General features: G+C 46.0%; 1 protein-coding gene across 2 annotated transcripts in view; it reads right to left on the bottom strand.

The window, feature by feature from the left end:
- Window positions 1–4,408: 4,408 nt before the first annotated feature.
- The window catches only part of bcl2b (BCL2 apoptosis regulator b), a 32,890-nt gene continuing 23,337 nt past the window's right edge, over window positions 4,409–13,961 (bottom strand). For both annotated transcript variants that reach the window (XM_063219277.1, XM_063219278.1), the window contains one exon: window positions 4,409–5,081. In XM_063219277.1, coding sequence (XP_063075347.1) covers window positions 4,944–5,081 — 138 coding nt within the window. In that variant the 3' untranslated portion in view covers window positions 4,409–4,943. The remainder of the gene's footprint in view (window positions 5,082–13,961) is intronic.

The raw sequence follows: 13,961 nt of genomic DNA, 5'->3' as shown, positions 1-13,961 counted from the left end.
GGGGCGGCTTTGAAGTTAAGAGACAGGCCTAGTGGCTCAGCTTTGGCTGGCTGGCTGACTGGCAATGGCTCTGGCTATGTCCTCCCTTATTCTCTCTCTCTCTCTCACACACACACACACACACACACACACACACACACACACACACACACACACACACACACACACACACACACACACTTTGTGCTTGTACTGTATATCTGTTTCTCCACCCTCATCCTTATTCTGTGGTGTCTGTTTGAGAGGCCGTAGATTTTAACATGGTAAATTAAACCAAGTGAACCAAGACCAGCCCAAACAACATACCTCCCGGCCTAACGGGCAAACAACGCTGATTGCAACGCTTATTTATCTCTTTTAGACAATTAGTTACTCAGGGAATAATCAATGCTCATTCCATGGTTCAGCCTTGGTGTGCAATTTTTCACTTCAGCTGTTCAATTTTTTTTATTATTATTGTTTAATCAGGAAGTACACACATATAACAATCCATTTTGATCAGATTTTATTTTATTTTTCAAAGAGTGGTAGTGGAATACAGGATTCCATAGCTTATTTCAGAAATTGTCCCATGCGTAAAGGTTATTTACAGTAACTATGCAACCAAAGTGAGTTACATTATTATGCTGCACTGATTGTGGGGGTTATAGCAGCTTTGTAAAGGAAAAGGCCAGAATTGTGAAATGCAGAAAGAACATATGTGTGCTACACTGTGCCCATGTACTGAACAGCACCGTCAGATTTGTTATGAAATACTGTAGCTGGACAGTGTTGCATATCTCTACACCTATAGGGTCAATGACTACTGTATGAGAGGTGCGTGACTTCTTGTTATACAGTTGGGTTGTTGAGAGAGTTTGGGTTGATTCCATTCCATGTGAGTTTGCTAGCTGACTCTATTGAAATGAGATCCTATCCACTACCACATAATATTATGCCTTCTGTTAATGTGGTGCGAATAAATGAAGAGCTCTTTTCCAAATTGAGATATATCCATTTTATAGAATGTTGGAAAATTGACATTGTTGTATCGGGCTTTCCATTGAATTGCATTGCAAAATGCATTTTATAGAGGTTTAAAAAGTATGTTCTGAAAACATTTGAATGGCAAGAATTCACACATAGATTATAGGACTTCTTAACAGTCAATTCCAAATGGTGGATATAGCGTTTTGGTAAAGGGCTCTTCAAATATAACTGAATCAATCCCATGTTGCGCATTAGTGATATAAGGCTACATCTGCTTCATTTACACACAGAGGGTTACAGTTACAGGTATAAACATCATCAACAAATGTACGGTGATCACACATGCAATCAGCATTAACTCCCATCTCTGAAACATACAGTATGCAAGCCCAGCCTTAATGGGTAAAAGCACATTGGCTGCTTGCTTCCATTCAGATGGTGTCTTGTGTTGACACCCTTCAATCCTTGTTCCACCATAAAAGAAAATGATTTGGCATGTATTCATGTTGTATCTGTCATTACGCAATACGTAGCTTCTTTAATTGCTTTAAAAAATATACATGTGTGCTATTCTCAGGAATGGCAAGCCTAATGTGAGCAAGTATATATATACTAGCATTGATTCTTTTTCTGATTCAGCCTACCTCTTAAGCAGCATTGTATGGGCATACACAGGCCCACACTTGGAACTGGTTCTCAGGATACAAACATTCTCTGACATATAAATAAAATACAAAGGAAAACATAATCAACATGAGGGAATATCTTCCATATGATTACAAAAACTACAAATAATCAATTAGTGATCAATTTCTGGATTTTAAATAGCCTAGCTACGTATGTTTGTGTACCCAGTAATAAATTATTAAAAATGGAACAGGCGTGAAATTTACTCTGGCATAGGCAGAGACACTGTAACAATTTCCTTTCTGTTTAGTTGGACTAAAAGTAACAAATGCAACGTATAAGCAGTAAACTTAACAGAGACTTTTAAGGATAAAGATAAGTGTGAATAAAGTGAACTGTCACAGAATACATAGTATCATCAAAACCAGTGAATCCAACAGCTGGAGGGACACAACAGCAGAGTTGGGGTGCATTCTAATGTGCGACCTTGTGTCCTCCACTTGTGCTTGTGGCCGTACGTTTTGCTGATGCCCCGCCTCCGTGTAGAAAACAATTAAGTTTCCCCGCTGTCAGCCTAGCCACAACAATTTTTGGGGGACTATTCTTCATTCACCATCCAGTTTGCGAATGAGAAAATGACTTTACAATTGAGCTTTTGCAAGATATTGAAATATAATGCTATTGTCAGTGATGTGACGTCATCACGACGTATTACTTCCTGGTACGAGGCCACAAGCACAAGTGGAGGACGCGAGGTCACATATTGGAACGCACTCTATGTCTGCCTGATGTGTGTCATGGGGGTGTTTGTGTTGGACATAGAGGGAGGGGCTTTGAGGACACACCTGTCACGGCACAGATGACTGGGGAGGATAATGACTTAGTTTGGTTAACAGTTTGTTCAGTCTCTTGGGAGTTAACAGCACCATGAGCTGTCTACTGTATGCGTGGGTAACAGGGATGATGAGACTCGTGCTCTTGCTGCGAGTCTAGCAGGAAATGGTTTAGGGGGAAATGTTTCAGTGCCAGGCATTCGTATGTCACTGCCAATATGTCCAGCACTGTGCAGTGTGTACAACAATAACCTCTCATAATCTGAGACACCATGGTTTAAATCATCAGAAAAAGTGCAAGGACCTAGACAGTGGAACACCCAACATACCCACCCACCCACACAACACTCCTCTCATACACCTACATACTCTCTGTTTTTCTCTCTGTTAATCTCTCCATTGCTCCGTTTTCCTAATGCAATTACATCCAAATCAAAATCAGCCCGAGTCATGACTTTGACGCTGGAGTCCAACAAAGGCCATCAAAGTATTTTTCAGCTCAGTCAATTAAGCTCAACTTCCATTGCACAGTTCTCTCATTTGCTTGCCCGCCAATTTTCCCCTTCTGACTCTTTTTCCCCATCTGTCAGACGTTCATGGCTCCTCTGTCTCTCTCCACCATCTCGTTAATCGTTCCAGTGCAAACACACGCCTCCTCCCCATTCCTCTATCAATGAACTCTTAGTCTAACTGCTCACAGCTAAGGCTCTCTAAAGCAGCAGGATATTGCCAAGCATCCAAACTTGAGTGCTTTTTCAGCCTTGCTGGACAGGTGATGAAGGCTAACTCTCTCTCTCTCTCTCTCTCTCTCTCTCTCTCTCTCTCTCTCTCTCTCCTCCTCTCCTCTCTCTCTCTCCATCCTCCCCTCCTCTCTCTCTCTCTTTCTCTCTCCCTCTACCTCTCCCTCTTTCTCTCTCTCTCTCTCTCTCCTCCTCTCCTCTCTCTCTCTCCATCCTCCCCTCCCTCTCTATCCTCCTCTCCCCCTCTCTAACTCTCTCTCTCTCTCTCTCTATCCTCCTCTCCTCTCTCTCTCTATCCTCCTCTCCTCTCTCTCTCTCTCCATCCTCCCCTCCCCTCTCTCTCTCTCTGTCTCTCTCTCTCCCTCTCTATCCTCCTCTCCTCTCTCTCTCTTCATCCCCCCCCCTCTCTCTCTCTCTCTCTCTCTCTCTTTCCCTCTCCCTCTTTCTCTCTCTCTCTCTCTCCCTCTCCCTCTTTCTCTCTCTCCTCCTCCTCTCTCTCTCTCTCTCCTCCTCTCTCTCTCTCTCTTTTCTCTCTCCCTCTCTCCAATGCAAGCAGACACTTTTCTCAAGAATAAGCAAGGTGCCGATTGGCTGTAAACGCCTATGCTGCAGACAACTTGACTGTGCTGAAATAGAAAAAAAAACATGTTGCCGGTGCTGCTTACTGCCTAACATACTCCCCTCATCCTTCCTTCCGCACACACACCATGGCACTAGATGAACTTCAAACACACACTGTGTTGGCCTGCCTTGCCGCGTTTTTTGGCAGGCAGCGCGAGGATGAATGGCCATCCCTGGTTAACCTTGAAAGGAGGAGACTGCCCGATTAACTCCCATATACTGGGCTGTGAGAGAGTCTCTATCAGGGCATCCTGCAGAGCACCAGGTGTGGAGAGGTGGGGGCTATTTCAGACAGGGTTCAGGTGGAGGGGGGGCAAGCAGCCCACATGCCATCACTCAGCCTGGCCCCTATCTCCAGACAGGGCATGGGAAGGGAAGGGAAGGCATGGGATGAGATGGGGTGGTGTGGGGTGGGGGTACAGTAGTGTTGTGCCAGACTACTTCATCATCCGTAAAACCATGGGGGTGTCCTTGAGTTCACCCCCCTTGCTGCGTCCATTCTCATGGTTCCAGTTCCAACTGCGGTGGGACTCTCTGAGATCATGACCACATGTAAGACCCCCCTCCCCCCCTTCCCCACCACCACCACCACCACCACCGGCCCCAGCTCCCCTGTCTCCCTGCAGCTACTGCACATTGCACTGTAGTACACATGGACAAAGGCCAGGCAGCTACACAGAGCTCTAAGGGGTTAAGAGCAACAGCGTAGTGGTCCATCACTGCCAGGCTGCTTCCCAGTTGGCGTGACCTCCTCTCCGAACCTCCGCATCAGCCAGTAATTGGGACCGAAAACAGTCTTTGGTATCCGTTTCGTATTCCTTCTTGATGTGTGGGCAGGGGCTTCCTCTCTTGGTGTGTTTTTGGTCTCGCACTGTTTCTTTCTGTCTTTGTTTTGAAAATCAGGGAAACTGGGGGAGGGGAGAAGAGGGAGATTTTTGTTGAGAGCGCGGTGGGATGCTTTGAACAGAGACAGGTTGGAGGAGGAGAGGGAAACGTCTGTCTCCTTCGGAACAAAGTGTGTCTTGTGAAAGAGAGAAACTCAAAGAGAGAGTGACAGTGAGAAACAGCAGAAAATAGAGGGAGAGGGGCAGAGTGAGAGAGACGGGGACAGGGAGAGAGAGAGAAGGAAGAATAATTAAAAAAACAATATCCTTCATTTCTGAACCAGGTATGCCCCAAGAGTCAGGCCCATAGCACCGAGGGCAGCCAGGCCAAAGATGGTTACTATGGAGGGCCACGAGCTCCGGAACACACTGTCCTTTTGTTGACCGTACAACTCCACAAACGCCTCCTGGAAGACACAGAAAGAAAAGAAAGAAGACGGAACATTAATGGAACATCTCAGTATAATTTAAAAGCTTCTACAAGACATAATGAAACATGAAAGCAGACATAATGAAACATAAAAGCATCACTGTGTTTTGTCTGTGAGGAGAGTGATGTTTTGTCTTCCACATCCAGGAAAGAATGTAGACCAGTAAGGGTTGTTGCTAAGCCTATAGTCTAACGTTCTTATCTGTAACATGTCACTTAAAACTCTCTGTCTCTCTCTCGAAAAGTCTCTGTCTCTCTCTCGCTCGAATGCTGTGTCTCTCATTTGCTCATGGCGTGTGTGTGTGTGTGTGTGTGTGTGTGTGTGTGTGTGTGTGTGTGTGTGTGTGTGTGTGTGTGTGTGTGTGTGTGTGTGTGTGTGTGTGTGTGTGTGTGTGTGTGTGTGCGTGTGCGTGTGTGTGTAAGAGAGGGAGCTAGGGTGTGTGTGTGTTAATTTTCATGCTCATCCAGCACATGCTCACACATGCAAGATCAAGAGACCCATAAAATACACGATGGCATTAAAAAGAGCCCACATCCACCCCCTTAGGTCACTAAGCAAATACCACACACACACACACACACACACACACACACACACACACACACACACACACACACACACACACACACACACACACACACACACACACACACACACACACACACACACACACACACACACACACGCATGAATGCACATAATACAGAGAATCAGAAATCCCCACAAGTACAGAGGATTTACCCTCTTCTGCCAAGTGCAAGCCGATGTGATCATAATACAAAGTTATTGTTAAGTATTTCTCATAGCAGGGGCTCATTAGCTTTGACGCTAGAGGCATATGACTGTAACCAGGGCCACTGACAGCTTTTGCCTGGCCCAGAACAAAGTAATTTGAAATGCCCCCTGCCTGAACCAATTGATACAATGTAATGAGGACCCAATTTTGGGCCCCCTCTCTCCCTGGACCTGGGGGACAACTGACCCCTTTGCCCCCCCCATGTCGGCATCCCTGACTGTAACTGTCGATCTGCCAGAAGCACCTGCCGGCCTCCACCATGAGTGTCTAGGCTAAAGTTAGCTGTGGGGCCAACATGGAGGGCAAATTTTGTACACAATTTTACATGAACAGTGACACAATTACGAGCCAGGAATTGAGGATAACATGTCTACCAGGTGAACTCAACATGACAGAGGAATTTTCAATATTGCATCTTTTTGCCAATTGGGGGCCCCTTGGCAGGTGGGGGCCCCTAGGCTGCAGCCATATCTAGCCTGTGCATTAATACAGCCCTGTGTCTGTGAGAACCGGGTTATTTGAACACATTGTTAGGCACTGTGCCGTTGTTGGTATATGTCAAGAGAATGTCAAACGTATACAGTGACTGAATGGACACCAGCATGGTTCTATTCAGGGAGATGGATTTAGGGGAAGCAAACAGTCAGATCAGACAAAGCTGTGGTATTTCTGCACCCCTGGGGCCCAGACCCGACGTCTCACCATGGCTGTGAAAGGGGGAAGTTCTTGAGAATGGCAGAAGTGGTGGAGGATGTCCTCTCCGGTGCCTGCCTATATGGAGACCTGGCAACCACAGGAAGTAGTTTCTAAACGAGGAATCCACCGGCAGGATGTGCCTGTCATGACGTCTGGTTGAGAGTGGTTCTACTCTATTTGGAGTATCTGGGTCATCATTTCATCATTGCAAAAATTAGTAACAAAATGGCCGTATTTATGTGTTGTGTATTTGTGTGTTTTTCTCTGACATGCACAATTTCCAGATACACTGTATAGTATTCTATTCATTTAATATTATTCCAATATCTTTCTGATTGTATGTTCTGTTTTCCTTCCTGTATTATGTATCTTGGCAAAGATCAGGCTAGCCTCTTAGAAACACAAATGGAGCGTGTAACAGATGTTGAAAATGAGCACTGCACAAGTCCCACTTCATATCTACTTTTAGCATAGTAGTGCAAAGCCATTTGGGAGCCTCACAGCGGGACATTAAGAAAATATTCTCGTCTTTTGGTGGCATCTGCTGAAATGACCTCACTGGTGTGACCCATTCAGAAACTGCTAAAACAAGACAAAACCATTTCCTTCCTCCCTCTCTCTCTCCCTCTCTCCCCTTTCCGCTGCTAAGTCCCCCCATAACCATAATCCAGGGACTGCAACTGACAAGGAAAGGAAAAGAAGAGGAGAGAGAGAGAGAGAGAGAGAGAGAGAGAGAGAGAGAGAGAGAGAGAGAGAGAGAGAGAGAGAGAGAGAGAGAGAGAGAGAGAGAGAGACTTTTTTGACTTTTAAATGCGCATTTATTGACAAAACCGAGACTCAATTCAATCCTTTACATGGCACTAGATCAGGAGAACACCCTGAGATGGCAAGTATGGTTATAAATAAATAAAAAAGCACTGTGCCAGTGGAGGGACAGCCATTGAGAGAGAGAGAGAGAGAGAGAGAGAGAGAGAGAGAGAGAGAGAGAGAGAGAGAGAGAGAGAGAGAGAGAGAGAGAGAGAGAGAGAGAGAGAGAGTGTATGCACGTCAGCAGCTCTACAGTTTCCGATTCCACTGCCTGAAAATGTGTTGCCTTCCATTGCATCTTCACTGCTACACCTATGGAGGAAAAAAAACCCTGCAGGTACCATCATTTACCATCTCTCCCCTCAACAGGCTTCTCTACCTTAGGCGAATGTACTGTAGAGTCAGAAAACAAACTGATGAGACATGTAGGTCATCAGCCCCCTAAAGGACACCTCTCTCCTTCCGACTGTAACTCTCTCTCTCTCTCTCTCTCTCTGTCTCTCTCTCTCTCTCTCTGTCTCTCTCTCTCTCCTTCTCCTATCTTCCTCTCTGTATCCCTCGCTCTCTTTATTCCGTCTTTTTTTCTCTCTCTCTCATTGTCTGCTTCAGCACCCTTCCATGTCTGGATCACCAGTGAGTTCCTGTATTAATTAGTGCAGTGTGGACTGTGCCAAGACCACCCACTGTGAGAATGTGTTCTCTGCACGGGGTTGCGTTCGGCAAAAATAAAAATGTCTTTCTCTCTCTTGCTGTTAATGCATAGTGAACAAAACAACATCGTTTACAGCAAACGTTACACCGTTAAGCTCTGCTTGTGGTATGCAGCGCCAAGGGGGACGTGAAGACGATTTTCTTTTTTTCAGTGAGCTAGCACAAATTCCCATGGGGATCATATGTGTTACGTCTGGCCAATAACAGGTGCTCGTGTCGTCTTGTCATGTGACATCAAGGGAATCTATTATTACCACGTATGGCTACAGGTCACAACAGAGCAGTGAGGTCACAACTGTGGATTTCACATCTCGCCATGATCCAGTGGCGTAAAAATTGCACACTGGGCCCCAGGGCAAGACACTTATCGGCCCCCCTATACAGCTTGCCAAGCTCACAAATAGGGCCCCCACCACCAACACGGGAGGGCTGTGGGCCCAGGGGCAAGCGCCCTGCTCGCCCTCCCTATAGCTCCGCCCCTGTCGCCATCCTTAGTTTACGGGAATTACTGTAGGCCTGAGACCCTCTATGCTTTTCATCCATCTCAGATGTCACCCTGACTGGCGTAGCGTAGTGTACACCTAAGCTGTGATGGGAACTGCCTCGAGAAGCGCTTGAGCCTGTGGATTAGAGTGTTTCTCAACGTGGGTGGTACAACTCCCTAGGGGGCATTGGGGAGCTCTAGGGGGGGGGGGGGGGGCGTTGAGAAGGATACAGCTGAAAGGGGGTGGTGCTTAGTTGCCATTGGGGGGTATTAGTCCATTCAATTTTGTAATTCTAATGGGGGGGCGTTGTCACGCCTTTGATGAGGTCAAGGGGGCTTTGGGAGGCTAGTGATGAGGCCAAGGAGGCGTTTGTTCAATAAAGGTTGAGGACCACTGGAGTAGAGGCTGACACAGGAGAGGTACGTACGCGTACGCAGAGGCAACAGACCGCTAGTCCACCAGGGAGCTCGGCAAACTGGTCAACAGTCAGGTGGACATCATGGGACTGTTCTCTCTATCCCTTCTGTTTTTCCCCTTTTCCCTTTCTTTCTCTCTATCTCTATTTCTATCTATGTCTATCTATGTCTCTCTCTCTCTCTCTCTCTCTCTCTCTCTCTCTCTCTCACCAGGAGGAAAAACCAAATCGCATGGCTCCCTCATGTGACTCTCATGCAGGCGGCACAGAGGAATCAGAAGCCTTCTGCCAGACGATTACATCAGTTCTGCCTTAACACACACAAACATGCCACGGTTTACTCAATGTCTTCCAGTACGAGTGGTTGCTACTGTAGGTAGCAGGGGCGTAGCAGCAAACTGTTGGCCCTATGTACACGCAGCTCCAATGGACCCCCCTCTGGCCATATATGTACATACTACATCAGACTGTGTGTGGGCCCCCTATATACATGGGGCCCTGGTTACTCAGTCACACTTTACCCACCCCCCTGAACCACACCCCTGGTAGGTAATGGGTGGATATGTGCGTGCAACAGATGGGTTGTTTGCTAACAGTTATAGCAGTACAGTTTATTTTTGTGGCCTCCTCCGTTTTCTCACGTGAGTATAAATTTATTTCTGTGACTGTTTTCCAGAGAAGAGGCAGTTTGCTCCATCCCTCTGTCCCTGTGCCAAGAATGTTCTTTTTCTGTTGGATGGTGTTTGAAGGCTTGTAGTACTAATACATTGACCCATTCATTCTACTATGATGCTGACATTACATCAAAATACGCACTTAGACCGAGCCTCGTACTACAAGAAGCAGCTGGGAATGAAATAAAAACAAATGTAGTTTGCAGAATTACAGTTGCCGTGTTCTTGTAATCAAACTTCATTTTAGAAGCACAAGAGCACTGCCTTTTCACAAGGTCAGCCTCAGTGCCAGCAGAGCGGTGGGAGCAGCAGCAGTAGCAGTAGCAGCAGCGAGGAATGCTTTCGCTCAAAGGGGCCCTCATTTAATAAAGTCAAGAGCAATCACACGGAGCCACCACAACCACAATCCCACCCCACTCACGTCACTCTCTCCCTCGCTTTACAAGATGCCCGTAGTAACTTTGCCATGTGAAATCTATAAACCCCCCCCCCCCAAAAGGAAATCTCCTGCAGCCCCCTGAAAGCCCCCCGACTAATGAAAGCCCGATAGAGGAGGGAGGGGCATGACCTGCAACTTGTTGCCAGAGCGCCATGGTTACCAGACAGCTTTGTGGCATCAGTGAGTTGAGCAAAGATTTATTTTTCTCATGGTCTGACTACTTTGCTCTTTGCAGACATGTGATCAAGGTGGTAAAGGACGGCATAATGCAGACTCTCTTTCTGTCAAACAGAATACAAAATATTTGTATTTACACACATATTTAGAGTTGACGTATTAGTTATTGTACAGGTGGTGATAGATAGATAGATAGATAGATAGATCGATAGATCGATAGATAGATAGATAGATAGATAGATAGATAGATAGATAGATAGATAGATAGATCGATAGATCGATAGATCGATAGATAGATAGTGTTGATCATTAGACAGGATGACTTCACATTTCACATGACTGTTGGTCACACTGCTACTGTGAAAGACAGGAAATTCTCAGCTGGTTTGAACTCTCACACAAACAAACAGCTCTCGTGTTTACAAAAAGTGCAACTCAAAGACATAAGTACTCACCCATGAATACCCATAAACACACACACACACACACATGAGCAAACACACACACACACACACACACACACACACCCACACACGCACGCATGCACACACACCCACACACGCACGCACGCATGAGCAAACACACATGAGCAAACACACACACACACACGCGCACGTGCGCACGCACGCACACACACGCACGCACACACACATGAGCAAACACACACACACACACACACACACACACACACACACACACACACACACACACACACACACACACACACACACACACACACAAAGGCATCCCAGTGTGAACCAACAAGTGTGTTGAGTAGACGGCAGATGACAGAGCGATAACCTTGTGCCAGACAGCAAGGTTGCAGCCACAGGTCTCAGGAGTGTCGTCCATCGAGCAGCCTGAAGGATATCCGATGACTGAGGACTGTGGGTCGTGCAGTTCATATTATTACTACCCAAATCCAGGGAGTCAGCAGCGGCCGGGCACCTAAGGACACGGAGCCCTTGGATAAATTTGACATCCAGCATCCAGCAAAAAAACCTCAGGATATTGATTTAAACGAGCTGGCCAAGCAAAGATGGGGAGATGGAGATAATTGTTGCAGCTCTGCGCTGATACTGCTCGGCTGCAATATTAACCGTGGCTAAGAGGGACGAGTGTGCCAGCGTGAAGCAGAAAAGAGAACATCATCAGCATCACAGTCAGCACTAGTGTCACTTGAGACCACACTCCACAGATTACATACCGCCATTCCGACATACCGCCATTCCGACATTGACGTTTTATTGCAGGAACCATTTTTCCAGCTTGCAGGAACTGTTTTTCAAAGATCCCAGACCCTATCTTTAAGGGCATTTGGACCGTGACAAAATGATATAGAACCGTAATTGCGCTGTCACTCTCTCCACTTTCCGCTCGTGTCGCAACATTGTTGCAAATGTCAATAGAGTTAGAACGTTGTTCACGCGCCTTTAAGTACTTGCAACAATGTTTAAATGACTCGGAATGGCAATCAAATACTGTCGGAATGGCAGTATGTCGGCATAGCGGTTGCCCACCCAATCCACAGATACTGCTAAGTCTGTCTTGACTTAAAACGAGATATAAAATCGTTGCAAGCACCGTCACAAACACACAACACTACATTATAAGCAACATTCCTTTCTCTTCAAATTTGTTATCAGACATAGGTACCGTATTCTGTGCTATTGGCATGTGTAAATGTTACATTTCTCTGAGGCAGACTGTCTGGAGCGCACATCCGGGTGCAGAGTGAAAAGTTTGAAGGGGTCATGCAGCAGAGGCCAGGGAAGCTGACAGGGGGGACAAGGGGGTATGTTGTCCCGGGCCCAGGGAGAAAGGGGGCCCAGAATTGGGTCTTCATTACATTATATGTATTGGGTCGGGGGCCCATTTAGTTGATTTTGTCCCGGGCCTGGCCAAAGCTGTCAGTCCCTGGGTGTGGCTGTGGTGTGCTGTGGTGTGGTGATGTGGTGCGGGTGTTCTGTCGAGATATGTTGTGTGTGCGCATGCGTGCGCATGCTCAGTAGCGAAAAGAATCACATCTCGACGGGTCGCTCATATAGACAGGACACCGGTGCAAGCCATGCCTGGGAGGGCCGTCTGCATTCACTGGAAAACAGTGGATGGAGGAGCAGCTGAGCTGGCAGCACACATCCAAGTGTCACTGTCTGCAAAAATGACCTGCAAATGTTCCCATTCCTGCTCAAAAATATTCAAATGTGTGTCACTGTGTGTGTGTGTGTGTGTGTGTGTGTGTGTGTGTGTGTGTGTGTGTGTGTGTGTGTGTGTGTGTGTGTGTGTGTGTGTGTGTGTGTGTGTGTGTGTGTGTGTGTGTACACAACACAGGCCTCCCCCAGGCCATTACTCGGTCTCCTGGAAAAAATGGAACTTGATATAGCCATAAATCAGCAGGAGCCATCTTGAGATTTTAGCTTTTTTTAACAGCTCCTCGTTATTCATTTTGTAACAACCGAGAAATAAATCATACAGAGCATATGTGCAGGTGACATGCCGCTTCCAGTCTAATTAAGACAAGTTATTTGTTTATTTTTTCTATTTGTAATTTTGTCATCAAGGACATGGACTAGACGCAAATTCAATTTATTGTTCATTTATCTTTCATCAGCACGGGCTGAAAATCATTTTTACCATATTCTTCATAAAAGGAAATTACCTTCTTGAGAAAAGTGTTGGTCAATAATCCAATTACTGTACAGATCCAATATTTCCCCAATCTCGTTTATGAGTCCCTGTCAGAAACAATGGGCTCTGGCATTACGGCTGACAGGAAAGAAGGGAAAGGGAGTGGTGTGGTGTGCAGGGCTTGACACTGGCACCTGCCAACCGGCCAAATGCTGGTAAAACTTGGCTGTGGCTGGTAACAATTTCAGTTTCACTAGCCAATTTGGCAGGTAGCTTATTCTATGGTATGACATATCAGAATAGCGTATATGCTGCACTTTTCCCCGTGTGTATCAATTGTTTGTATTTAACTTCAAGAAAAAGCTCAGTTACTCAGTTTTTATTTGTTTGTTTTATTTCCATTTCCATTCTCCTGAGGTTAGATGTACAGCGCCATGATCAAAAAACAAAACAAAAAAACAAATTTGTGGCTAGTAGAATAGCTGGATGGTTAGTGACTCTGGAAAAGCACTAGCCACAGTGGCCGGCAAGCGAAAAAGATAATGTCAAGCCCTGGTGGTGTGGTGTGTGTCATGTGCTGTAAGTGTGGTATGCTGTGGCACAGTGTGCTGTTTGTGTGGTGTATGGTGTGTGGTATGTGGTAGGGCTGCACAATATATCAAAAATGTATTGAGATCGCGATATCAAGAGTGCCGATATGCATGTTGCGAAAATGACTGAAATAACAATAACAAGTACAATTTTCTGTTGTTGTTCAATCAGTAGCTGAATGTCAACAAATACGCCAGAAGCCCGCCACCTCCAAAGCGCCGGCACCCCCACACAGACAGACTGTGAAAATAAGTGACAAGAAAAAAACTTGGTTATATTTTCAAACATCGTTTTGAATATCGAGGTATTGCATGCTGTTATAGAGTATGCATCGTTTTTTTTCTGATATCGTGCAGCCCTAGTGTATGGTGTATGGTGTGTGGTGTATGGTGTATGTGGTGTGGTGTGTGTGGTGTGTAGTGTGTGGTGTGTGGTGT

Source organism: Engraulis encrasicolus, chromosome 16 (assembly GCF_034702125.1).
Source record: "Engraulis encrasicolus isolate BLACKSEA-1 chromosome 16, IST_EnEncr_1.0, whole genome shotgun sequence".
Classification (NCBI taxonomy): Eukaryota; Metazoa; Chordata; class Actinopteri; order Clupeiformes; family Engraulidae; genus Engraulis; species Engraulis encrasicolus.
The sequence above is the reverse complement of the archived record's forward strand: the minus strand, read 5'-3'. Positions and strand labels throughout refer to the sequence as shown.